At 37.2% G+C, this 25,491-nt stretch overlaps 1 protein-coding gene across 1 annotated transcript; it reads right to left on the bottom strand.

Annotated features, from left to right (window-relative positions):
- Nucleotides 1-7,940: 7,940 nt before the first annotated feature.
- On the bottom strand, nucleotides 7,941-15,623 carry SGMS2 (sphingomyelin synthase 2). Its single transcript, XM_010283920.1, has 5 exons — nucleotides 14,975-15,623; nucleotides 14,098-14,215; nucleotides 12,135-12,288; nucleotides 9,243-9,409; nucleotides 7,941-8,404 (listed from the first exon to the last, which is right to left on the bottom strand). The coding sequence occupies exons 1-5, from the start codon at nucleotides 15,427-15,429 to the stop codon at nucleotides 8,201-8,203; spliced, it is 1,098 nt and encodes a 365-aa protein (XP_010282222.1). The 5' UTR covers nucleotides 15,430-15,623; the 3' UTR covers nucleotides 7,941-8,200.
- Between the last annotated feature and the right edge of the window lie 9,868 nt (nucleotides 15,624-25,491).

Below are 25,491 nucleotides of genomic sequence, written 5' to 3'. Positions count from 1 at the left end.
CCACAATCTGAACAATCCTAGTTTAATGTTCTTCATGTGTTTTTATATAATATCCTACTGTGAATTGCCTTAATAATTATATCAAGTTTCACTTCTATTAGATATGGTTACATGATCATGTTCCTTCACAAGTTTTTCAGAAGTTTTTCAGCAAAAGATGGATCTATACTGCACCAGTGTTCTCCTAATACAGCTTTGTCCATTTCACATCCTCTATCTCCAAGGCTTCAACAATGATGATTAAACCACATAAATTCTTTTTTGTTTTTTGTAACTATTAGTCTATGCCTTAATCCTACTCAATACAATTCTTTTATTTTAGATCAAGTTTCAAGAAGATTAGCATGTATGAAAATTTAATCTTGGACATGTGGTCTAGACCCATACACACTCATAACTTTTGCTGGCATTAGAAATACTTACTATAATATTTTGCAGGTTTTGTATAAAACAAATAGAACAGGGTCATATTTATATAAAAGCATTTGGTACAGGCTTAAAATGTAGAGAAATTTTGCTTTATTGAAAAGGTCTCACAACATCTTTCCTTAACGTTCATGGGTAAGAAGAGAATATCAGCTCTCGATAATGTCTAAGAGAACAGGAGCACCATAAATGGACATAGGTTTTTGATTTTTGAAGATGTGTGTGGTCATGTAAGTAGTCCAACGAAGTATTGCATTTGTTAGTACACAGGGTGACCATAAAAAGTTTCATAGGACAATTTCTTTAACATGTTTTTTACCAAATTCATGGTCAACAGTTCAAGTGATTATGACAGATAGCACCTTCAGAGATAAAAGGTACAAGATGCTCACATTATTGCTTTTTTTTTAGAAGTACAGCTAGTGCAATAGATTTTTTTTTTTAAACACAGTGAACATAGATTGCAACATCTTACAAGTCACAATTCTAGTACTCATGGTATACAGCAAACAACACCACTCAGCTGTCATCCACTTAACCAAAATAGCTGACATGCTAGAAGGTGTCATCCTGAAAGTTTTGCAACACAAAAGCCAACTCTTGCTAATTATGAACAATTTATGTAAAAATGAGGCCCAGTTTGCAAACATTAGTAGAAACTATGGCACAAAAGGTCTCCAAGCAGTATCATTTGTTATTGTAGCGTTATGCTATACAGCATTTGCAGAACTGGATCCTAAAGCTATGAAAAAAAAGAGGCCATATATTAGCTCCTCATCATGCAAACACTACAGCATTCCTATATTACCATCTAGGGTTCCTCAGAGCCAACGGCTTTTCTTGCCTCATTTTTCCCAGGCTGGATACATAGCTCCAATTAATGTACAGAGGTATGGATTCAATCTAGGAGAAGTCACACAAGAAAAGCTGTCAGCCAATGAGGATGAAACCATGCTGCAGTGAAAAGTTGAAAAGTGACATCCTGTACTGTTTTTACAGAACTCTAAAGAGTTCTCCTCAAAAGTCACATGGAAAACACAAGTACAGCAGCTAAACCATTATTTCCACTTTCACTTTCAGGTTCCTTGGTGTGACCCTGACCTCACAAAACGGCCAGGATTTATCTTTTTCACATCTCACACATGCTCTCCTAAATCAGGAAAATAAACGATTTTATTTTCACACACAAACGAACCTACTAAACATTGAAAGAGCAAAAACTGATTCCTGAGATAAAAAGTATGCCCTAGGATGTTAGGTTTTGTACTTGATAAATAATTTCAAGTTTTAAATTGTGCAAAGATGTGTCTGATGAGAATACCTTTTGGTTTTAGTGCTTATTTTGGAGCCTTCTCAAATGTAAATCCTACTTTTCTGTATTGAGCCATTTAGAAAAGGCAGTTAGTAGAAGCAGATAAAGACAGGAGCCCAAAGCAGCCTAAGCTAAAGTGTAAGCAGCATTTTCAGTGGTAACAAACTATGAAAAAAGTGAAATGCAAAACCAGTTTTAACAGAAGTAACAAAGCACTGATAACAAGTTACTCAAAATGGAAGAGGGTTTGGAGTTTAGCAGTATTGTTTAAGGTCCGTATACAAACACTTCACTGGTAGAGGTGAAAGCACGGAGTTAAATTTTCTCTATTCCTGCCATCTCTAATTAAAAAAACAAAAACAACATAATGAAAAGCAAACAGACCCACTCATTTTATATGCAACTCACATGCTTGAAGTAACACCAGATTATATACTCTGTTGAACCAGAATACAGCTGTCTGATGACTGACTTTACAGTGATCTGCCTTTTCAGCCCCTTTCATAGTTTTGTGGTTTGTGACGGATCTTCACTACACCATTTAAGCTATTGCCACCTTTGGTAGCATGCCCTCAGTCTAAGGGGAGCTCAAAAGGACAGGCATGTTAAGTACAACCTAGCTTATATTCCCAGAGAAGCCTCTGTGTACTGCGTCCAATATTGTGCATGCCGCAGAGACCTCTTTCTGCACACTCATGCGTGCATGGTGCCTGGGTCCCCAACCGCTCAAGGTGCCTTTACTTCAGACTAGTTTCTGACCACTTTTAATTAAAAAAAAAAAGGCAAAAGTCATCTTCAAACACATTTCAAAATTATTTTGTGAAAATTAATCTCAACTGGCACAAAGAAGATTCTTCTGTAACAAGTCTTCTCAGTTTCACAAGTGCTAACCTCCTAAAGGCCTTATTATGCGCAGCACAAATAACAAGAGCTGAAATTAGTATTATATAGGCATAGCTTGAAATAAGATAATTTCTGCTACAAGAAACCCATGCATAGAGACTTTAAAAACACTTCAGGCACTATATAGAATGGATCTACATTTTTTCCATTGACATTTACCAGAACCACTTATGACTAACCATACAGCAAGTAAAGGACAAAACCACTCACTCCTTATCTAGCAGAAGGACTGGGCCAACCAGCACAGAATCATTTGAAAAAGAGTGAACACTAAGTATAATAGTATAATACGGTATCTTTTTTCCCCACTATGGTACAGTAAGACTGCCTGTAGCATGCAGCCAGTGTAATTTGAATTTAGGAAGTTAAACTACTACTTCCAGCAAGAGCTGGTTTGCCCTCTCCTCCTACCTGGATTGTATCTTCAACTTAAAAGTTAGCCCATAGCAAAAGCCACAGAAAAACAAACTTCTCATACTATTTGCTAAACTCCAAGTCCTTAGGAATTAAAATATTTCCACTGAAAACAAGTCAAATCTTCCTGAGTTTTAAGCACCAATTTTCACCAGGAGAGGAGGAATCCTCAACACCAGTATTTTAGATACACACTAGAGACTGCACAGTGTCGTTACTACTTCTTAAGACACCATTCAGGCATTCCAAGTGTTTTGTTAGGAACGATTATCTACCGAAATACAAGATGATTTCAGAACTAGAACTTTTTCCTACAATATTTAAGTTACCTGTACCTAGCGCCTGAAATTCTTATGTGCTAATCTCTAGGTTAATAAGTTTTAATCAAATGGTTAAATCCATGGAAACCTGAGCCAACTAGAAAAAGCTTCAGTATGTTTTAAGCATTGCAGAACTTCTTGTTTTGGAAACTATTAGTGACAGCTTGGAGAAACAGCTTATGAAAATTTGCTAATCATATTTCAGTATTTTAAAATCTCCAAGCATTTCTCACTGAGTTGGGATTTACTTTTATATTGTAAGTTATGGATGAGAATCAGCACAGTCCATATCTGCACTGCAGAATGAGGAATACTGCCTGTTTCCTTATAGGTGTGGGGTTTTTTTTCTGCAGCACTATTACACAAACAATTTAATTCCACATTACCTGGAAGTTAAGCATATTTGTAGCCCAATTTCTTGTAAAAAGCAACATAGGATACCATCCACTTCAATGTTTCAATATTCCTTCCTTTTTCTTGTAAATACTAGAACAAAAGCCTGTCTTCATTCTCAGTTTCTTGGCACAATTTTTTTTTGCACACTGAGAAGCATCATAAAGTAGCATATGAAGGCTAACTTATAAGCAAAGTTACTTCAGTGGCACGCTAGGATATTTTTCTCATGTGCACTTATGCGGCAACACTCATTTGAATAGTGTCCAACAGAAGTATTTATTTTTAAGACCTCTTTTTTCAGTAACTGAATATTAAGACACGGATTTTTCAATGCCTGGTATAGAACACAAATTCAGAAGTGTTCAATCTTACAGCATCACTCTAATTTTTAGTGCCTATAGAAGACTTCTAGCTAAGTTCAGAGCACATACATTGTAAAAATATCAAGATGACAATGGAGCTTTGCAGCCCTTAAGTCTACCAGTAAGGAAGAATTGTTCCAGTACATCTGTTAGATTGGACATGTTTTTAAAAGATTTTTTAAGTTAAAAAAAAGAGCTGTGTGAGAGTTCATTTGAAGTAAATGGAAGGACTTCACCTTGCACTGGAGTTAATGGATCTGATCTCTAGAACTGTAAAACATACTTCGTATCTACTGAAATGAGAAAAATAATTTGGGTTAGTACCAAACAACTTAGCATAAACTGTCTAGCCACATACTCGTGGTGGGAGAAAGCCAGAGTTTGAACAGATTCCAATTTAAGACACAGATAAGTAGATCTGTAATAATCTAATTAAGAGAAGTCTCTCTCATCTCTTAAAATACTTCCCAGTTCTGTCTCTGTTACTGAGCTTTATTTCTCTATTACATGAAGGTAGTGTATCTTAACATATAAATACAGTCTTGATTTTCTTTTCCTTCCTTCTTCCCACACATTTGTTTTTTAAGGAGGGAAGCAAATCCACTTCTAGAGTGCATAGCAACATTTAGCACAGCTCTTTTTGCTACCACCCTACCTGTAGTTATCTTTCCCAGAAAACAGCAATGAGGAATGATTAACATTTAGTACCATTTACATCCACACGGGAGTGCTAAGCACGTACTATAAAAATGTCAGTTTACACTGGTTTCATGTAGATGTTAATCATTCCTAGCATTGGAATTAAGCATCTGTAGCATAACCACATATAGCAGCACATTTCTTTAAATGATCAAGTTAACCTTTTAAATCCAGGATTAAATTTATGTTAGGCATTTAAGAAGATTGTTTCATAAACGCAAAGCACCCAACAGCATTTAAGTCATACTGATATGCCAGGTGTACAAGGGTAGTGCCTTTTTTTAGTGTCTGGGAAGTTCAACATGTAAATGTTCTTCAGTAAGGAGAAGGAGAATTTTATTTATAGTCACAGTACAGGTGCAGCTCATGTGACATCTGTAAGAATGATTATTGTAATAAAATTAAAAAGAATGTGACATACTGCAAAACACTGGGCATACAGAGCCCAAATAAGCCTACAATCACGTGATCAGTACATTAAGTGAAATCTAATTTTCTCCTGTTCTTTTTACCCGTGGCAATCTTTTTTTCTTCTTAAGATGAAACCATATTTTCAGCTTCATAGTATTTATATACAATGATCACCAAGTTCTTAAAATTCATGATTTCTATGTAACAGCTGTGGTTTGTATTGGATAAACTACTACTGCAGTAAGCACTAGCATATACCATTACTTATCCCTTTTCATCACCTTACATATAGGCCTAAAGAGTCTTTAAATACATCTATACCATCCAATTTTGCAAAAGCATTTAAAGCTATTGAGAGAGTAGAGAAGTGGGGTTTTCTGCTAATTAAACACACACACTATTTTGAGGGCTTTGATACAATGGAGAAAATTTAAGCACTTAAGGGAGAGCCGAGCCAGAACAGGACTCAGGTATTGTGAGCTAGGGCTGCTATATAAAAACTTTCCTTTTTTATTACAATAGAAGTTTCTATCAAATTCAGCAGTTGAATTAAAGCTGACGCTGCCCAACAAAAGCATAATCTTTACTTAATTCTATTTCATCACTTTCATATTCTTCCTTCTAGAAATAAGTGTAAAATCCCACAGCTCATCCTGCATGAAGAAATTTTGCATTCCAGATATATTACAGAAATCCCACTGAGACATGGTGGTGGTTATACAGACAATTAGCTATCTAGGCTATCAAAGTACTTATTATTCAGCCACCACATGAAAACCACTGTTTAAGCTCCTTACTGGAATGCTTTTCATTATGTTATTTTCAAGGCATGGTCACCACTAAGGAAATTCATTCATGATTTCCAGAAGATAGTATTACTACAAGCAGCTTAACATGACCAACATGGCCATATTTAAGGTATCACAAAGCTTAGAATTCAGCTTTAAAAAAAAAATACCAGTACTACTTCACAGAGCATAACAAGTATGTCAGTCTGTAAATCTCCTGACATCGAAGAGATTCATTTTTATGACACACAAAAAGGACTTTCATTTAAGTGTTTTGATACTGGCTTTTTTAGCTGCTCAAGGTCTGCCAGGAGCAAGTGAGTGAAAACATAGGTATGCCCATACACACAACTTCCAGGGGCATGTTATAAGAATCTAAGAAGCTTATGTTAAATAACAAAACCAAACACCGGCAGAATTTCTTTCTTAGCTAAGTTTCACCAAGGAGGTATTGTATGGAACATTGTTTATTGTATTACTTCAATAATGCACAAAAATATTTGAAATGCACATTAATAATATTGTTATGTACAACTCATAGCAATTGATCCCCTTAACTGAAAAAAAAATCATATTTGAATACTCTGTATTGCATTTTATAACTTAAACTGGACTTTTTAAAAACAAGTTATTTAAACTGTGTTCACACTTGTCACTCAGGTCAAGACATTCTTAAAATAAGCAGCATTTCCTTTATATTAGTATCACTTCAACACTTAATGCAGTTTTATCTTTGCTATCAAGTTTTACTGAAGATTTGAAAAGAAAATTGGCTTGACTAGAGAAATTAACACAGAACAAACTGTTAAACATGGTACGCTAATTTTCTACTTTGCTTTCCCAACAATACAAAACAATGAAAACCAACAAGAACCAGGTAGCTGTTAATTTTTGGTTTTGTTACATGCTTCCCACATTCTCAGCCAGCTTGCTTAAATAGCCGTTTTAGTTGGACTGAAACCCCAGAAAAAAGGAACCTGCATGTGACATTTAATATGAAATGGTTTTAGGTAATAACTGAAGAAATGCTACTGTTGTAGGTATTCACCTTGGCACATTTTTGTTTTTTTAAAGTAACTCACAGAAACATGCACCAATGAGTAAAAAAAGAAATTCAATGCAGAACCATGGCTCCCCCAAGCAAACTCGCTACATAGTTTCAGCAAGAGATAGCTACTAAAATTAAAAAAAGTAGTTTATTTTAAATATAGCCCCCATTTTGGACCTGGCCTTGCATTCCTCAAGCAGGTGAGATATGTAGGAAGTTTGAATTAAGAAGAGTATGATCACTCTTTCCAGTAAGCAGCTTTAATACATGTTTAACTACACAGCAGTGTGTGGTGTATTTACATACATATACACACAAAAGCAATTAGGCACTGTATAGCTATATACACAAGGCCAAACTGAAATTAAAGATGTCAACTTTGAAACTGTGTCCTTTTTTAAAAATAAAATTAGGCTCTTTGAGCTCTGATGTTAGCAGCTATTCCTAATTTGCAAAGTCATCAAGTAGCACAACAGTTTAAATATAAAATTACTAATAAAAAAGTAAAAATTGATATATAGTAGAATATACGGAAGATAATGGTGGTTAAGTAGTATTTTAGGGTCATAAGATATTCATACCCACAGAGTGTAAAAGTCACAACTCGCTTCCAGCTGTACCAGTCACACAAAGGCCTTACCTTCATTAGCAAGAATAATGCAATAAACCACTTCCCACAATTGTGTTATTTTTTATATGTCTCAATATGCTGATATTGTGCCTTTACATTGTAGCAGGTTTTTGCCCTTATGCACTCCAGAACTCTGAAGATGAGATTTTTGGGTGCTTTTGTGGATGAGTGATTGTTAGTAATGAGTGTGTTAATGTCATCTTTGGCACTTCTATCTCATTAGTAAAGCAAAGTCCTGCTCCATTTTTTCTGTAATAAAAAAATCCCATCAGTGGTGCATTCTGTTAGCACAGAAGAGCAGAATAGGTCTGTACAGCCTGATAATCAGAAAACATAGGAAATGGCAATATGTTTGTCTACAATCGTCTTTCCAATCAATTGCACAGAAGTTTGGTCCACTTCTTCAGTTACAGTGTAGTCCTCCTAAGAACTTTGGTTACAGCATTCATGTTTTGGTAAAAAAACAGAGCAGATGCTTTCCTTTTGTTCTTCAGGTAGATTTTTCATTGTCCTCTCCTGTCTTCTGAACCCGTGAATACTTTTTGCATGAAGATTTGAAGCAGCTGGGAGGCCAAGATATCGGCCAGGAAAAGCTGCAAGGAACAGAGCCTTGCACGTTCTTCTCAAAGAAATAAAATATTGGATACCACCACGCTCGAGAGAGAAAATTTGTCTGTGAAGAGACCTTTAAAGTCTGTACTGGCACAAGCAGGTAAAGAGGAAAAGGAAACAGACAATCAGTTTAAAGCGTTATAACAAATTACACTGAGTCAAGACAACTACAAAAATGCAATAAATTTGCATGCATTTCTGCAAAGATAAGGTGCATTTAGCCTAGAAAAAAACAGAGTCTTGAAATAGCATATACATCACAGTCCAAATGTACGGACTTTTTTTAAAACTGAGCATCTTTACCAAAAAGGGATGCTTTGTTGCTGTACAAACTTTAGGGAGACAAAGCACTCAAGTCTTTTTGAAGGCGAGTCCTTTCAGGCATGTCATGTTTCCCTTCATGACCAATAGTTGAAAACTAGATTAAAATGGCTTGAGAGCCATGCTCCTACTTGAAAGTATTCTTGAAACAACTGCAGCAGATACTTTCTGAACAATGTACTTTTAGTGACATTTACAGAAGAAGTTTCACTAGAATTTTAGGATGCTCTAGGTAATTTAGGTTGGTCAGAAATGTTATTAATAAACTACTGTTTATTCATAAGCTTAGATAAGCAAGGGCTATTCTATACATCCACTACAGCAATAAAACCTTGACATTCAAAAATGTTTAAGCCCATGTATCTGGAATTTTAAAAATAGCTTTCTAAAAAAATAGACATAACTTGATAACAGGTGCAGATAAAAAACGAACATCTTAATCCATTAAATATTTACTTAAACCACAGTAAAGCGAAAATCCTTGCCAGATTTAAGCTTCAATATAGAAACTGTTCTTATTTCAAAATTAGGAACTACTTTTGACCTTTGAGCGGTACTAACAAATGCAGGCTATACTTTTATTCTAATTTGCCACTGACCTTTTCATTAGCCATTGAGTGGTACCACCAGAAAAGCCGTGTGGTGATATAGTAAGCAATGATGACGTCTACAGTATAGTGTTCATGAGCAACAAGGATACAAATTATGCCAGCAGCACTCATTAGCCAGCAGATTAAGTGATACCACCAGAAATGACGTGGTGAATCTGTGAAATAGGGAGAAAAACACACAAAGAAAAAAGCCATATACTTTATTATAGCAATCCACAAAAGGGAAAAGAAAAAGGATGATTTAATTAAGGCTACCAAATTTTGAAACATAGCTCATTTATACCACGCTGGTACAAGAACCCTGTTCTGACACACAAAACAAGATTAAAGAATTATGCAAGTTTGCTGAGGTGTTCTTACTTTGTAAAATGAACCCAAGATGAGCTTGCAGTTAGAGACAGACAGCACCATCACCCATTTTCTAGTCAAATTAAGTAAGTTTTCCAGTTAAATCACTTCTAGGGTACGGGGTGCAGGGGAAGAGACAGAATTGAGGTGAGACATGCACTTCGATTATTCTGCTTGGGTGCTTTGAATCTCTGCTCTTTTTACAGTTTATGCTCAAGTAAACTTACACACAAGTAAAGCATCTAGAATTGCTATAAACTGAGCAGAGATCACAGATTAAACAGGAAAAGACACCCTTTTTTTAATTCCTAGGTTTTAAGTGCTTGGCATGAGACCTCTTTTCTATGGAACGGAATAGACTGTACGGGGAAGTCCAGTATGTGAATTTATAACCTTTCATTAAAGATTAACAAATAGGAGCGAAGCTGTTCTTCAAAACGCATTTAAACCGTTTCAGTGGAAAAGTTCTCCTGCCCTTCTTTCCCCATTGAAAAGTGCCTTGGGTGTCACAGTGACCATTCGTAACTTCTGACAGGCTAACAGGCTTCATTTCACTCGCAGTGGGAGGTTTTGGCACCCCTTGCCTTTCGGGGCAATGGTCAGCCTTTACTTTCACACAATAACAGCACCAGTGGAAAAGTTAGTGATCTCAACAAGTAGTTTGAGAAGCCTATGCAAAGCAGTTACTACAGAATGACTTAAATTTTGATGCAAGTGTCAAAAGGGTAAGTTCTCTCAACTCTCCAAAAAACAATTGCAGACAAATCTGTATCTACTGATTTAAAAAAAAAAAAGGGAGCCAAGTCATCTCAAGAAGTTGATGAAAATAGCCCCAAGCAAGAAAGACATACCAAGGCTAAAAATGTAAATCAACTATTCTGGGCAGAAAAGCTGGAGTGTGGGGGCACAAATGAAGAAGCAGCAGAAGATGAAAGGAAGAGAAAAGCCAAGCCAGAAATCCACTAAGCCAGAAGTAATAAAAATCTCAGAACACATCTTGTCCTGAAGACGTGTTATATCAAAAGAGCAGAAAAGAATACTGTAAGCCACCTCTAATTCAGAGCAATTATAGAGCTTAAGGCCTTGCTCAAGTAACATTTTGCTAATTATATGGGAGGCAGAAAAAGGACAGCTATGCACTTCTCATTTATACAGCACAACTCCACTGAAATACACATCTAACAATTCGGCAGCAGTCAGAGGCTTATTACAGGAATTTGTATGATAAAATTCCTCCAACCCCTTGTGACAGAAGTACATGAGTTACACTAGCCCCGAAAATATTGGGTTATCTGCATCCTTCCTGGTACTAAAGATACTGAAGAGAGCGTGACCAGCATTAAGCTGCAATAGCATACACAAAATAAAGCAAACAAATCTATTAGGCTATTTTCCCAATACTGTTCTAGTTATTTTGAAGGGTTACACATGCCATTCCCCTAGTAACATTCACTTTACAAGAAAGACCCAGACCTAAGAATCAGCAGACTATAATCAGCATCTTAAATCAATGTTTGAAGAAGAATGTCTTGCATCCACAAGTTTGAAGTTTGTTATATAAGGCAGGTATTTTTACATTGTGTTTTTTGTTTAATGCAGAATTTAGCACCGCAACACTTCCTTCCCTCAACATTTTATTAAAAGGCAGGCATTCAGCTAACGCTGGCTAGTCTTATTTTTATTTCAGTGAGAATTGCACATTCCCATGAGCCAAACTAGCATTTGCATAGTTTGGGGCACAACAGTAGGACAGAAGATTCCAATTCCAAGCATGTAAACTGGAAAGGAAGTTCCCCACTATGCATGCATGAGTGGCCAAATTTCCAGGGTAGAAGCATTGTTTACCATGTATCAGATTTAGAAGTTGGTGCTCAGTTCTCCAAAACATCAGTAGATGCTGGGTACACAGCACAGATTTTTTTTCCCCCATGTCCCATAACAATGTAAAGCACAGAGGGAAACCATAACCCCAACTATATCTTCTGTGTGCTTGCCAAATTCTTATAAACTCTAAGAGGCGTAAGTAGGAGACTCTAGCAGAAGACATCCAAGGAGCAATCAATCAACTTTTCATTGTTTGTAGTAACTGATGCACAGCACAATTCAAAAAAATAACTTTACTTCTGGATGTAGTATAAGTGTGCAATGGTGCTGAGCTCAAGCCACAAAAATTCCTTAAAATCTAAGGTATATCAGCCAACCTGCACATAGGTAATTTGCATAATTAAATACAGTATGTTTTATTCCAAATTTGAATAGCCTGTCAACGAATAATGAAAAGCTAGCTTGCTTCAACCAACCAGTAAACATGTTACATAAAAATAGAAGTGACACGTCTAGTCACATTAAGCCAACACCACTTTTACTACACCCACATTCAATTTTCGCTCAGAGTCATGATTTGTATTTCAAACCCATACACGTACAGTCTGCGTACAGCTGACTAGCAACTTTGAGCGCAGTAGTTTTACATGCGTTTTCCCAGTACAATGGATTTGAACAAAAAAAGTGCATTGAAATACCATCACTTACACTCTTTGATGAACAGGTAGATCAGCGTTAATACCACAGTGTGACCACTAAACAGAAAGTCTCCACACAGGATGTGTGATCCAGTTATGGACAGACCACCACCAGAAATCAGTCGCAGGATCCTCTGAACTTTTGCCTGAGAATCTCCATTCAACTAGAACACCAGAAAAAAAGTACAAAAAAGTTTAAGACATACCGTAAGTGACTTGAGTAAACTTCTTCCCCATACATATGTGGAGTCAGGGAGAAAAGAACACAAGTTATCTTCATTTTCTTTGGCTTTCTTTCACATTCTTAAGCAAATAAGCATGCATATCAAAGTTGACAGATGCTAAAGATCAACTTGATAACAGTAGTGTTTTGTCTATGCTTTCCCAGGCTATTTTAAAATAATATGTGCATTGTATGAGAAGGAGATACAGAACACACTGGAAAGGTAAACATTAAAAATTGGAGAAGTCAGGTGTCTCATGATAGCCATTCACAAAATGGCTAAAACCCGTTCCAAACTGGTTCCAACACACTACAACATTCTGTACCTCTTCCATCATTCTGTTGAGAGCTGAGCTATGTTTCTACAGGACAAAACCTCAAACTCACTTAATTTTAGATTTGATTACAAACTCTGTCAGGACTTACTCAGATTTAGAGGATTTATATTTTTGAAACATGCATTAGGATCAGCTTTTGATTGCTCATAGATACTAGGCAAACACTCAGTTTCACCTAGCTGTTTAAAGATTAACTCAGGGGGAAAAAATAAACAAGATAAAAGGATAACTGAGTTTTCCGTAATCAGAAAAATATTTGCTGGGGGCAGGGAGAAGAAATCCAGAAGAGCAATCAAGCTTTTCAGAGTTCAAGTAATTAATCGTGTTTTAATGCTAGCAAAATGCACTTTCAGCAGAGACATTTAATTTTTCTTTTGCTTACCTCTTCCCACTCCGATACACAGTCTACTACAGAAAGTCATTCCCCAAACTAGTAGAACAAAGCAGTTGAGTCTTTACAATAGTGGTACATTAATAAAGCTTTTTCGAATAGATACTGGTTCACAAGAAAAGTAAAAGAGTTCATCCACTATATTCTTAATTTGTCCCAGTGTGAAAGAATAAGAGTGAACAGACACGATGCTGTACCTTAAGACTGATGAGATCCTACCCAAGAAGTAACAAATTTATCCCCCAAGAAAACTAGCAACATTTCTAGGTTTCAAAATGCTTTTGAACATAAGAATGTTTCTTATTGAAGTGCACTGTTCTTTCAGTACAGTGAACATGATGCAGTTTGTTCCAAGACAATTATATGTCTACAACTTTTTATTAGTAATGTAAAATGGCAGTAACAGGGTTCTTTTGTGTCACCGTTTAACTACACTGACACAATTTTTTTTAAATATTCCTGTAGAAATATTAGCATGCACATGTTTCTATATGCATCTGCTCATCTAAGTAGCTGAACTTGTTTTAGTCACGTTTATATACACTGCAGGTTGTAAGCAGGGACAGGCACCTGACTTCAGGTATTGCAATAGTTCTTGACAAAACAGTGTAAGAAACAGGACAGAACATATGATAACATTGTGTTTTATTAAAAGGATACTGCAACAGAAGCTTGCATATCAGCCTATGAACCACAATATTGGCCTTAGGTATCCCACCATGTAAGAAAATATATTGCTGCAGTATTAGAGTGACTAGCTTGAGCCTCAGAAACAAGTTTACCAATTTCATAGCAGTACTATTTCAACATAGGTACTCTCCTTTAAAGCATCTTACCTGCAGCAAGAACTTGAGGCTCTTTCTGTATCACACAACTTTTGGTTTATCACTGTGTCTGAAGGCATCAAGCTGTAATTTCTGTTTTTTTAATAACACCTGGAATGTTACCTTCTATTTGCTCTAATAAGCCATAAGGACTCAGGCAGAGACTAAGGCAAGAATTAGGAAGCAAAGGCTCTTACCTTTGGTGCACACTGAAAATGCATTCCAGGCACAGGTAAGGTGGTAACGTACATAGTAATACAGCGGTACAGATACAAAGTTCCTATTATAAAAAAGAACCTGCGTCCCACTATTGATCTGAAAGTAAGGGAAGGGGGGAAAAAAAAGATTGAGTATGAAGATCACATGCAGGATATACATACAACAGTTATGGAGCTCTAAGTTTATTAGATAGCTAAATCCCTAGAACTACACAGCAGCTCCACCCACAGCTCTTCACCACACATTTTCCTAAATCAAATACTAAAAATTCTTTCTTCATGTTTTAGTCTTGCTAGCTCACACACAGAGTACATAACTACCACAAAGCTCCCACCAAAGTTAGCTAACCTATTCAACGTGGCTCCAGTCTAACTTAAGTGTGCAGTCAGGCATAGTTTTCCTCGACTCAGTGACCTCCCATATTATAACCACGTACCTGACTTAAATATGTCTAGTTTAAGCAAGTGAAGATAAAGGAAAAACATTCTAGTCTAGCTGTAAAGGAGAGTGGGTTCCTGCTCAAATTTGGAGCAGATCATCATGATTTCCCCTGTTTAAACATCGCCGTGTCAGTAAACACTTTGAAAAGTCCAATCCCCAAATAGATTTAACCAGTACAATGTAGGTGCCAAATTCAGATTTTAAAACATTATTCAATAATCAGGAGAAACCCGTGTTTCTCTATCCAACATGGACACTGAAACATCTTCTAAAGAAGTTACCCCTTTGTCATTTTCCTGCTAGCCCTATTCTACAATATTGCTACAGATTCTACCATAAGATTTCTTCTACCCAAAGTGAAGGGAAACCAATGTTCTGAAAACATACAGCACAGAAAAACATATAGCTACTTACTTGTATCTAAGAAACAACCACTGGAATATCCATAATCCAACTAGTATCATTCCATTTATTTCTGATACAGAAAAAGCCCATTTCACACGATCAATGTAATCAAAAAATTTGTCAGGCAAAGGAGGGCTTAGCTCCTTTGGTGGTACTCTCTCATGGACCACAGTGATCATGACAGTTGTTAGAATCAAGTTGAAGAGAGCATAGACAAAGGCAATGCCTGTTTTCCACCATTCCAGAGGAAATTTGTTCCTGGACTCAACAGGCATAGCAATCTGGATGTAATCAGGATATTTCTTTGTTGTTTTTCGCAAGCCATTAGACAAGCCCTTTGGTTTGCTAGTTCCATTTTTGTTCTCTTCACTGACTGAGAGAGTAGGTCGCGAGTAGCTGTTAGAAGTGTCATTGTTTTGTCCCTCCATATGCTGTTCAAGCTTTGCTGTCTCAATGGTATCCATTCCCAAGCTGTATAGCCAAATCAGGTTTATCGGTGACCAATTTCTGGGCTCTCTGAAGTCTTGTTATTCCTTGAAGTCCAATGTTCGTGTTCCTATTTTTTATTGCTGTAAAAATCTAAAAAGTGTCCATTGTGCTTTCACTATTCAGATACTGTAATGGAAGTTGTGAAGACAAATCTTTCTTTCCTCTAGAGCTGTATCATCTGCAAAAAAACACACCCAACACCAAAACAGAGACTGAGGACCTTCAGAACTAGTAATGTAACACTGAACGAATTTCTTAAAAATGCTTATTCTAAGTTCCATCCAAGTCTACTTACATACACAGTCAAAAGGCAAAGTACAGAGAGGTGGTTACCATGAAATAATTCAAGCCAGTTCCTACTGAGTAATTTGATAAATCTCCAATCGCTTTAGGAACTAGTACAAATTTAGGCTTTTTGTTTGTTTTTTAAAGGACAAGATCCACAGACTTCAATGATCATGACAGCACAGTTGTCAGAATTAAGACTAATCCATGTTTGCAGCAATATTGAATTTCATTGCTTAGAGGCATTCCATACAAAGTATCTCCTTTTTGACCTTAGGGTTGCTACAGGTATTAACATGGTTTGTCCATATAGATGAGGCAATCTTGTTAGCCCAGGAGATAGGACAGAAAACAGAAGGGCACTATAGGATTTGATTTTGTAAGGTATAGAGTAATTTAGATTAATCTAGAAAAATCTACTGAATGGATAGCTCCATTAAATTTTCTTGGATCTAAATGAATATCTCAACCAAAAAAGTAAAAATGCGTCTACATAGCTACTGTAGTACCCACTAAATAATGTCTGAAATTTCAGAGAACTGAGAAATATAACTCTGGATTAGATTCTTAGTTATGGTAACCTACATGTAGAACAGACTACAAATGGATCTGTGTTTGTCCTTTAGTTCCTTAAAAGTATGTCTAAATAGATGTTTTTAAACAGGAACAAAAAGCAATATTCATTATTGCACAGGATTTCTTTCAGGCTGCATTTGTCAATTCAGTAAAATCTCATTAGATAAAAAAAAGTAGATAAGCGCATATGTTTTATAACAACATTTTCTACAAAGAGACAAAGAATGCAGTTCACCTCTACAGAATTGACATTGCTCTAGTCAAAACATAGGCCATTTTTACAACTCCCCCCCCGTCTTTAAAGTTCTGTGAAACCGCTTACTTATCATAGTTGCAATGTACCTATTTTTAGTACTCTGCTCAGCTCGTGGCAAACATAGTATTATCATATAGAAAGCATTCACTATCTACCAGCAAATTATAATTCTCTCTTTTTAATTGTTCCTCAGTGTTCAGCCCTACCACCACCTCAAGCCTCTGTATGCCAATACAGGCTGCCACAGTTTGCCATGCTGTATGTACAGTTAAGTCATCATGATGGAAACCAGAGCTGCCAGCCTCCCCAGCTGTACATCACAGAACTTGGTTTAAGAGAAAACCACTTGCTTCGGCAAAGCCTGTCCAGTAACTGAGCTCTTGGTAGTAAGAACAATCTAAAAACTAAAACAGCCTGGAAAGTCAGGTGTTTGTGTTTCGGTCCCTTCCCCCTCATCCCCTCAAACAAGACGGGGAGAAGACATTTAACATAGTCAGCATGTAAATCCCACTGATTTCCTAGCTGCTGCTCTTGCTGCTGAAAGAGAGAAGGGGTAAACGTTCAGATCCCAAATATGTGAGATTCACACAAACAATACTGAAATAGTCAAGAAGCATTTCCAAATTAATTTCTCAGCAGTGTTTCTGAAATCCACTATCATTGCTCACCTTTTCGAAATCCCTAATCAACAAGCATACGAAAGCTAACACACACATACGAGACACCCAAACAACAACTTTCCACCACCCAAAAACACCCAACATCCAAGAAAACAAGCGATTTCACATGCTTTTTCTCCTTCTTACTACCCATCCTGTAAACTCTGCTTCTGTATGAGAAGGGGATGTTTAAACCAGCAGCCAGGCAACGACCACTTTGATACTTCCTACAACTATGAATATTCTTTTAGAACAGCTGCAAAAGCAACAATCATACTTAGAACTGTAGTAGAACAACATTTCAACTTTCACAAGTCCTTTCCTTAACACACGTTCTTCTATTCCCTCTGTCCACTAAAGATAAGCATACAATAGAATGCTTAAGTATAGAAAAAATCTGAAGCTGCCTAATTGTTCAAGTTCTGGAACACAAGTTTACCTACCATTCACCTACTAAGTCAAGACCCTTCTTCCCAGCATGACGTTATACACAGCAGTGACTGATCAGCAAAACTTATTGTATATCCTGTGCAGTTGAAATATTTTCATAACTATGCATTTACTGAAAAACAGAGGGCATCACAGTAAGTAGTAACCTTAGTTATTTCCTTCTCTTCCCCACAAATACCTAACACCACTAGTAACATAAGTAAAAGGAAGATTTTATTTTCAGATATTTAATGACATCCAAGCAAGCCTTAAAGATCAAAGGACATCTGAACTACAGATGAACAGTAACCTAACAACATAAAATTAGAGGGGCACTCAGGTTTTTACATTAACTTATTAAGTAAAGCAATTATACCTACAGCTCATGGGGAAAAAAAAAAGCTGTGTTCCTTCCTGGTACTTTTTAAATGGATTGTAAGGCGTATTGATCTACCATTTCTGATGGTTCATCAAGATTATTTCAAGCAGAGTGCATGCTGCGGTCAAACCTTTGTTTACATGGTAGTTCAAGGCGCTACATATCATCTGATCAGTGATCTTTAAGAACATAAAGGCTTGCCTTTATAGTACCTTTTCAACCTGTTTCTCCCACATTCTAAAAGAAAGCAGAAACTCTATTGATAAAAAAGACCAAAAACACTCTGCTTGAAGCCTTCAGTCCCTTGCTGCCAAGAAGTGACAGATAAGAGCACCAGCAGTATAATCATGCTCTGCTACAGGCTGCAAAAGGGACTCCCCAAAATTATAGACTTCTTTTTTTCCTGCCAATTTCCTGTCCCCAGTTCACATATCCATCTGAGTCGCTGTGCAGGGTGTGCTCCTTTTACCTTCCATGTTGTCCTTATGTTAATTTAGGTAAAATATCCTATTGCTCCTTTTGTCAAACCTGGAATGTCCCCGTATCAAAAACGGGAGATGCCCATAAACTGACTAGTAGTAAGCCTTCCTCAGTAACCAGGCAGCAGTGCTCAGACCTTGCCATCTTGCCAACATAATAGGGTTTCAAAAAAAATCAAACCCCATTGCTCTAAGCTATGGAACATCTACCCGGGGAGTCTCAAAGACTCACACAAAATTGGCCAAGTAACCCAACAGGATAAATAAAATTCCTGTAAGGGATACACCCAGGTTTTAGGAACAAGTTTTCTTTTTGGAACCAGTTCAACACTGTCTAAAAACAGACACATACCCTCATCAAGGAACAGAGCTTCTTAACGAGCAGTATTACAGCAGAAGTTGGAATTGCCACAAGGAACAACATATTTCAAGGAAAATCTTAAGAGTGAAAGAGATGCACAGAGAGATGGGGTCCTAACTGTTTATCCTGAGCTTCTACTTGCTCCCATGCAAACAGCTCCTTTAGTTTCCTGCATCCCCATTTGACTGTCATTCAAAAGAAAATAGTTGACTGGGGGGTATAGCTTTGAGACAAACGTAAGAAAGCACATCTACATTTGGTTCTTTGTGCAAAACTTAAGAATAACAAGTAGTTTTATTTAGCTTTTTAGTCATCCAATTTTCACATGAAGGTCATTTTCACAAAGTTAGCTCATAATTGGTGTTTCTCATCCAGTATCTGGAACTTCTGTAACATTTCTCAAAATATTTTAACTTCCATAATTTATCAAGGACTAAACAGTCACAGTTTGCACAGGCCTTCAAAATAAGTAGTTCTTGACCTGCTGTTCCAAATATGAACAATACTATTGGAACAAGAGCATCCAAAACAAAGTCGGAGTAGATCAGCCTTAAGTACAGCTACATATATCATATACAAGATGGAAAAGGCTTCTAGGCAGTAGTATTTTTAAACTTCATTAACTTTTGTTAAGCTTGGCTCAAACATTTGATACAGCTGTAATAGTCTTGTATATGGTAGTTGCAGAAAAAGGGTCTGTAAATAAAGTACTGCAGAAAGAAATTACACAATGGGAGATAACATGAGAGAAATTTATAGTGTCATACTGTTGTCTATATCACAATGAGCAGGAAACAACTGTTAGCTAGTTTGTATGTTCTTCAGTCAAATTTTTAGGACTACCTATGGGACCACAACTAGAAAAGACGCTGGACAGTCTCTGCTGCCTTGACATCAATGAATAAAAACTGGCTTTCTGGAGTTTTTATTTTTTAGTTTTAAAAGCATTCTAGGTCTTGATTAGTTTTTATAGTATCCCTTCTTCCAGGCTGTATGTATGCCTCACAGCATATAAGCCACTGGGGGGAAAAAAAACCCAAAAAACAACCCCCCAAAATACAACACACAAGAAACCAACTGCTAAGCCAGATCTAAGCAGAGTACGTTTAGGTATGCAGAAACAGGACTGACTTCAATAGGTTTATCATTTCCATTTCCCTACAGTAAAAATATTTTCAGAGCTGTGTCCATCTTTCAGCTGTACAATGTTTATGCTTACAACATATAAATCTATGTGCAAAGTGAATTGCAGTGTATCTAAAAGTTTCAAGTTTGCCTACATTCTCTAATAGGCTGCCAACACACTTCTTGCTCATGTGATGCTCAAGAAGTGCAAGTAAGATAAAGCTGTATTACAGGAGTTCATTCAAATGCTCTCAGAACCAAGATAATCATCATATTGTCACTTGCAACAAATTTCAACTTTTATAAAAAGCAGTAGCTACTTACCCTGTATAAAATTCTTTTCAGTAGTAGAAATAGAGCAGATACTCCCTCTACCTCTCAAGAGCAGGATTTTGCAGTTCTCTCATTTAGGATTACTAATGTAACAATAGAAGCCATCTTTTAAGGACTAAATCGCTACACTTACCCAGATAGAGGGGAAAAGCTTCAAAGGTTACTGGTTATCTATTTGTACAATCCAAATTTTACCAGTTCTATGGAAATCTGTTTTGGTACAGCTCTCAATATTAAGAAGGATGTTAGTTTCCATTTTCCTGGCATTTAATATTCACTGTGTTCCACAGCCATGCCAGGTTTCTGAAGTAATATGTCCCAAAAAGCACAAAAGAAATCTATAGCCACATATGTGTACAAATGTAGATTATAAATAAAATTTACATACATTTTTCCTTAAGAGTGCTCACCAGGACCACAGTGACTACATAAGCAACAACAACAAAAAAATCTTTGATCTCTTTTATCATTCTGAACACTGCTAAATACGTTTGCCTTAACCATGTGAAGGCAAACTCTTCAACTATTTGGTCCCCAAACTCCAAAGGATCATATTTGGTGACTAAGAGTTTGATGCCCTTTAAAGGTGCTTCCTATCCTGACACCATGACAGGTTTAGATTTTCCTCCCGGTTATTTACCCTTTTCTTTTAAGAACTAAGGTCACGATATCTGTTAAACAGCAATTATTTCTTAAGTTTTAGTGCTAGAATAACTCATTCTGGCAATAATCCACATGTATATGGCACAAATGAAGACAGTTTTATTTACGTGTTAACAGTCTTTCCTAAAACAAAGGTTTTGAGCATGGTCAGTCATACCTGTAGAATCAGAAGTGCCAACAGAGTAATTCAGATTAGAAGAAGCCGCAGGTCTTTAGGCCTCTGGCCAGGATCAGCTATGGCATTAAAATAGGCTGCTCAGTACTTCATCCAGCTGTACCTTTAACATCTCCAAAGAGGCACAACCATTCCAGACAGCCTGTTCCACTGCGAGGTTGTTCTCACAGTGAAAGTTTGGTTTTTCGTTTGGTTTTGTGTGGTGTGGTCTTTTTTTTAAATCTACTTTTTTTTTATATCTACGTCTTATTACAAATTATGCCCCTTGTGTGAAGGGCCTGGCCCCGATGCTCCTGATGACCTCCTTGTAGGTACGAAGGGGCTACCATTAGGTCCCCCTGCACCTTCTTTTCTTCAGGCTGAAGCAACCCAGCTCCCCCAGCTTTCCCTCACAGGGCCCATGCTCCAGCCTCCTGACCACCCTGACGGTCCCTCTGCTGGGCTTGCTTCCAGTTTATGTTTTTCCTGGATCAAGGACCCAAAACCAGACACTGTATTCTAGATGCAGCTAACAAGTACTGACCAGAGAGGAATAATCACTTCCCTATAAATACTGGCTACGCTCCTATTAAATGCAGCTCAGGACAGCATTGTCTGTCTTCACTGCCAATGCACGTTGCTAAATCCCTTTTCAACAGAGTCAAAAGAAATATTGACCTTTTTTCCAAGAGGCTAAAGACTCCCTCACAACTTTTTCACTCCAGAAAAATGAGATTAAGTCTTCTTTCTACCTAAGCCACCCTCTCCAAAATGAGCCTGTTTCAGAATTTCAGATCTGGACAGAAAAGTCTAACCTGAATTGACGCTTAAGCTCTGAACCAGCTGCTTTTGAATAAAGGCAAAAAAGGTGCTTTATCACTGCCTATTTTGTAACACTGCAAATAAACATTTGGGCTTACATGCTTTTTTCCAGTGATTAAAAATGACTATTCTAAACACTTTACAAAGAGTGGAAGTCACTGTACTACCTCAGTCCTATCAGGCAAAATAATTCCAAACGAGTGCCAAAAGAAACCTCTGGATTGCCAGGCTTTCATGTAGTTTGCTGTCTGAACGCCTCTGGCTTCTCACTGCTAATTACTTTCATTCTGCTATGGCTTTGCAGATGCTGTTGAAGAACCACTATCCAAAGCAAGATTCTTCTCAAAGAGACAGCAAAGTGTAAAGATTTGCTGTCCTAGCAGCACATCTGATGCCCCATGTCCTTTCTAGCTCATGCAAAAGTTGCTGACTCCTGGCTGTGGGGTGGGGGGCCCGGCACAGAAGGCAGGGATGTTTTAGACTGTTTTGTGAAACCCTCCACCTAGTTACCAAGGGTAAAGGTTGCGCTTCATAATGGCAAGTCAGACCCAGGGATTAGTCACCACTTTCAGTACAGGGCAGTGAGGAGTCAGAGTGACTAATGTGTGCTTTACAGTGACTCGGCTACAGCTTATCAGCCATCAGACAGCTAGAAGAGGAAGTCACATACTTAAGAGTAAATTTATCAGTGATACACCCTAAAAATATTTCAGTAATAAGAAGATAAAGCCTGTTGAATTTTTCCCCTGTGCTACTCCCAAAAAGCAGCAGTGCCAACTCCAAAATAAGCGGTCCCATTTATGAGAACATTCTCAAATCTTTCCTGCAGCAACAAGAACCCTCTTCTTTCAACTTTTAAGTGAAAGGACAATAACTGCTTAAATCTGCAGAGTATTCTACAACATTAGCAGGCAATAAGTAAGGAATACACGCACAAGCTGCAGAACCCAGACAAAAGCTATTTTAGCACTGAGGTATACGCAGAGGTTCATACCTCGTAACTCACATTTAACAAAAGTCTAATCCAGACATCAGTCCTTGCAAAGCATGTGCCGTTAAAGAGACATTAACTGTAATCCTCATCTAGTGATAGCATAAAGACACCACATGAATTCGTAGGACAGGGCAAATTTAAAAACGATTAGTATCATACTATAAGACAATTTCACATATCCTTCAGTTCAACTGGCACACTACAAATTATGGAACTCCACACAGGAGTAACACTTGCTGTGTTCAGAGGCTCAAGCAATGAAAACATGCCTCTTCAGAAACACTAGTATCTCCTTCCCCCCAACCCCTTCTCTTAGGGTCTATGTATCCTGATCAATGTTTTACCCTCTGTGCCAACACTAACAATCTAGTACACTAAACACTGTGAAACAAATCAGGAAAAGTCACTGAATACCTTCTCTTCTCTCCCCCCCAGCAACACTGAGACAGCCTTCAGCTTGCTCAACTCTGACACTTTAGTTAAGAGGGATGATGCAGACACAACACATCCTCTGTCATTGCTGGTAAACACACAGGCACTGATAGTGAAACATGATCTGCTCCCTGTTTTGGTCTTCCCCTCTACCTTCTTGCCACAACTACCAGCTCCTAACCCCACCTACCACCAAGCAGCAACAACATAAGGTTCCCACATCACAACCAACACCCCCAGTAGAGATGGGAATACTCAGACCTCTTTTTCAAGCTGTTATTCACAAGCTGACACCCAGATCTACACCCAGTTCACACACTGAATGTTTGTTTCCCTCTCACTGTTTCTTTGCAGCTTTTCATGCCACTTTCAGAAGTAAAACCAGGTAAGTTTAATTCTGACATTGAGAAGTTAAGACTACTGAGCAATTTCAGTGACTACCATGATCAACCCACACAGATGTTTACATAGGGGATTAAAAGAGCAGCATAGAATCCTTTCATAATATATTATTTGGTTTTTGCGAACTGGAAGCTCAAAACTATGTCAAATTTCCTATATGTAACTGGGTTTTTCACTGAAATTCTACCCATCAAGTTTAAGCACTACACCGTTCAAAAACTGTTCAAAAAAAGTAACTACAACCTAAGCTTCCAATGCAGTCCCATGGTCTTCCTTAAAGTTTAAGCGTTCCATTAGCTCAAGATTTTCTATTAATAGAAGAAAATACTTTCCACATTATGCTGACACGAAAAAAACACATTTCCTTTTTGTATTATTTAGTCGGGGAAGACAACACTGTTTAGCTTTAAATACTAAACACTTAAGCACTATGTACTTCAACACTTCCTTCTTCATTTTTGTTTCTGCCAGAGATTGATGAACAGAACATACATTTCCTTAGAATTCTCTCTTCTCCTGCCTGGCATGCTATCTCCACACAACAATGAGTATAATGAAATAAGTTTCAAGTGGATGGTAACAGTGGGACAGCCGTAGAAAATAATTAAAAATATCACCCAAATTCTTTCTGTAATACCTTTCCCAGACATTTTGCTATCTCTACTTGAGCCTCACCCTACAGGTCAGAAGAGGCAGAGAATACTATTGATGTATTTTTACTGCCCCTCACAGAGCTACTATTTAACTCAGTACCTAACTAAACATCTCCAAAATAATGAAAACCTCTCTTCATTATTCCCTACCATTGGTAAGAAATATTTTCTATCCTCTAGCATTTAACAACCCTGCATTGAACATGACCGCAATAACGAAATCTTTTTATGCCAAGCCTCTCACGAGGCTCAGCACAAAGGCTTTTACCATTCACAGCAATCCTTTGATTTATTTTCCTTCCCCTTCTCACCTAATGCATTGAGAAGTTTATTGGGGGGTTTTAAGCTTTTAAAAGGGATTTAAAGAACCAAGTTAGTCAGAAAATATTTAAAGAGAGTTGGTGATGCTCGGAAAAGAATGTGTGATCAAACAAAGATGTTTCAGAAAGGACATTTGGAAAAAAGTTACTTCCAAATATATTTCTAGTTCTTGGTCACATTTTTGTGTGAGGTCCTAGAGCTCTAAAATGTCTTTCTAAATAGAAAGCATTTTGTAAAAGTTATTCAAAAAGCATTTTAAATCCTTATCCCATGCCCAGCCAGACATCTACACACTGATTTGGGAAAGGAAAGGGACGACATAAAGACATGTCATGTACACTAGCTGAAATGTGGAAAGATTGAACTATAAAGGGAAAAACACATTCTATAAACTGTTCCCCCAAAACACACTGCGGCAGCCAGAACTGCAGACAAAAAACTCTTTTGAGAGAAAAAAGAATAAAGTTAGTCTCATCTCTAGACTCACCAAGATCAGTGATGTCGTGAATGTGTGCTAAGTAACCATGGTGTACAGTAAATAAATGGTGAATTAACTAATTCCATGTGATGAGTTACAAAAGTCTAAGAAAAGAACTAAGTGTTAAACTGGAAATAAAAATCCATTGTAAAAGAAAAGAACACAAACTCGGCAAAATTAGGGCACAGTAAAAACAATTATTCTGGTCTACCAACTGGTGTTTTCTCACAAAGAAG

The sequence above is a fragment of the Phaethon lepturus genome, unplaced genomic scaffold (assembly GCF_000687285.1).
Source record: "Phaethon lepturus isolate BGI_N335 unplaced genomic scaffold, ASM68728v1 scaffold57693, whole genome shotgun sequence".
NCBI classification, from domain to species: Eukaryota; Metazoa; Chordata; class Aves; order Phaethontiformes; family Phaethontidae; genus Phaethon; species Phaethon lepturus.
Note: the sequence above shows the minus strand (reverse complement) of the source record. Positions and strands in the feature narration are given on the sequence as shown.

What these genes read in the sequence shown, in the direction of transcription:
- SGMS2 (XM_010283920.1), bottom strand. Translation starts at nt 15,429, where the DNA reads ATGGATACCATTGAGACAGCAAAGCTTGAACAGCATATGGAGGGACAA. An exon ending in TGGTTGTTTCTTAGATACAA is followed by an intron (nt 14,216 to 14,974) that starts GTAAGTAGCTAT and finishes CCTTACTTTCAG; the next exon opens with ATCAATAGTGGGACGCAGGT. An exon ending in ACTCAATGGCTAATGAAAAG is followed by an intron (nt 8,405 to 9,242) that starts GTCAGTGGCAAA and finishes GTGCCAGTACAG; the next exon opens with ACTTTAAAGGTCTCTTCACA.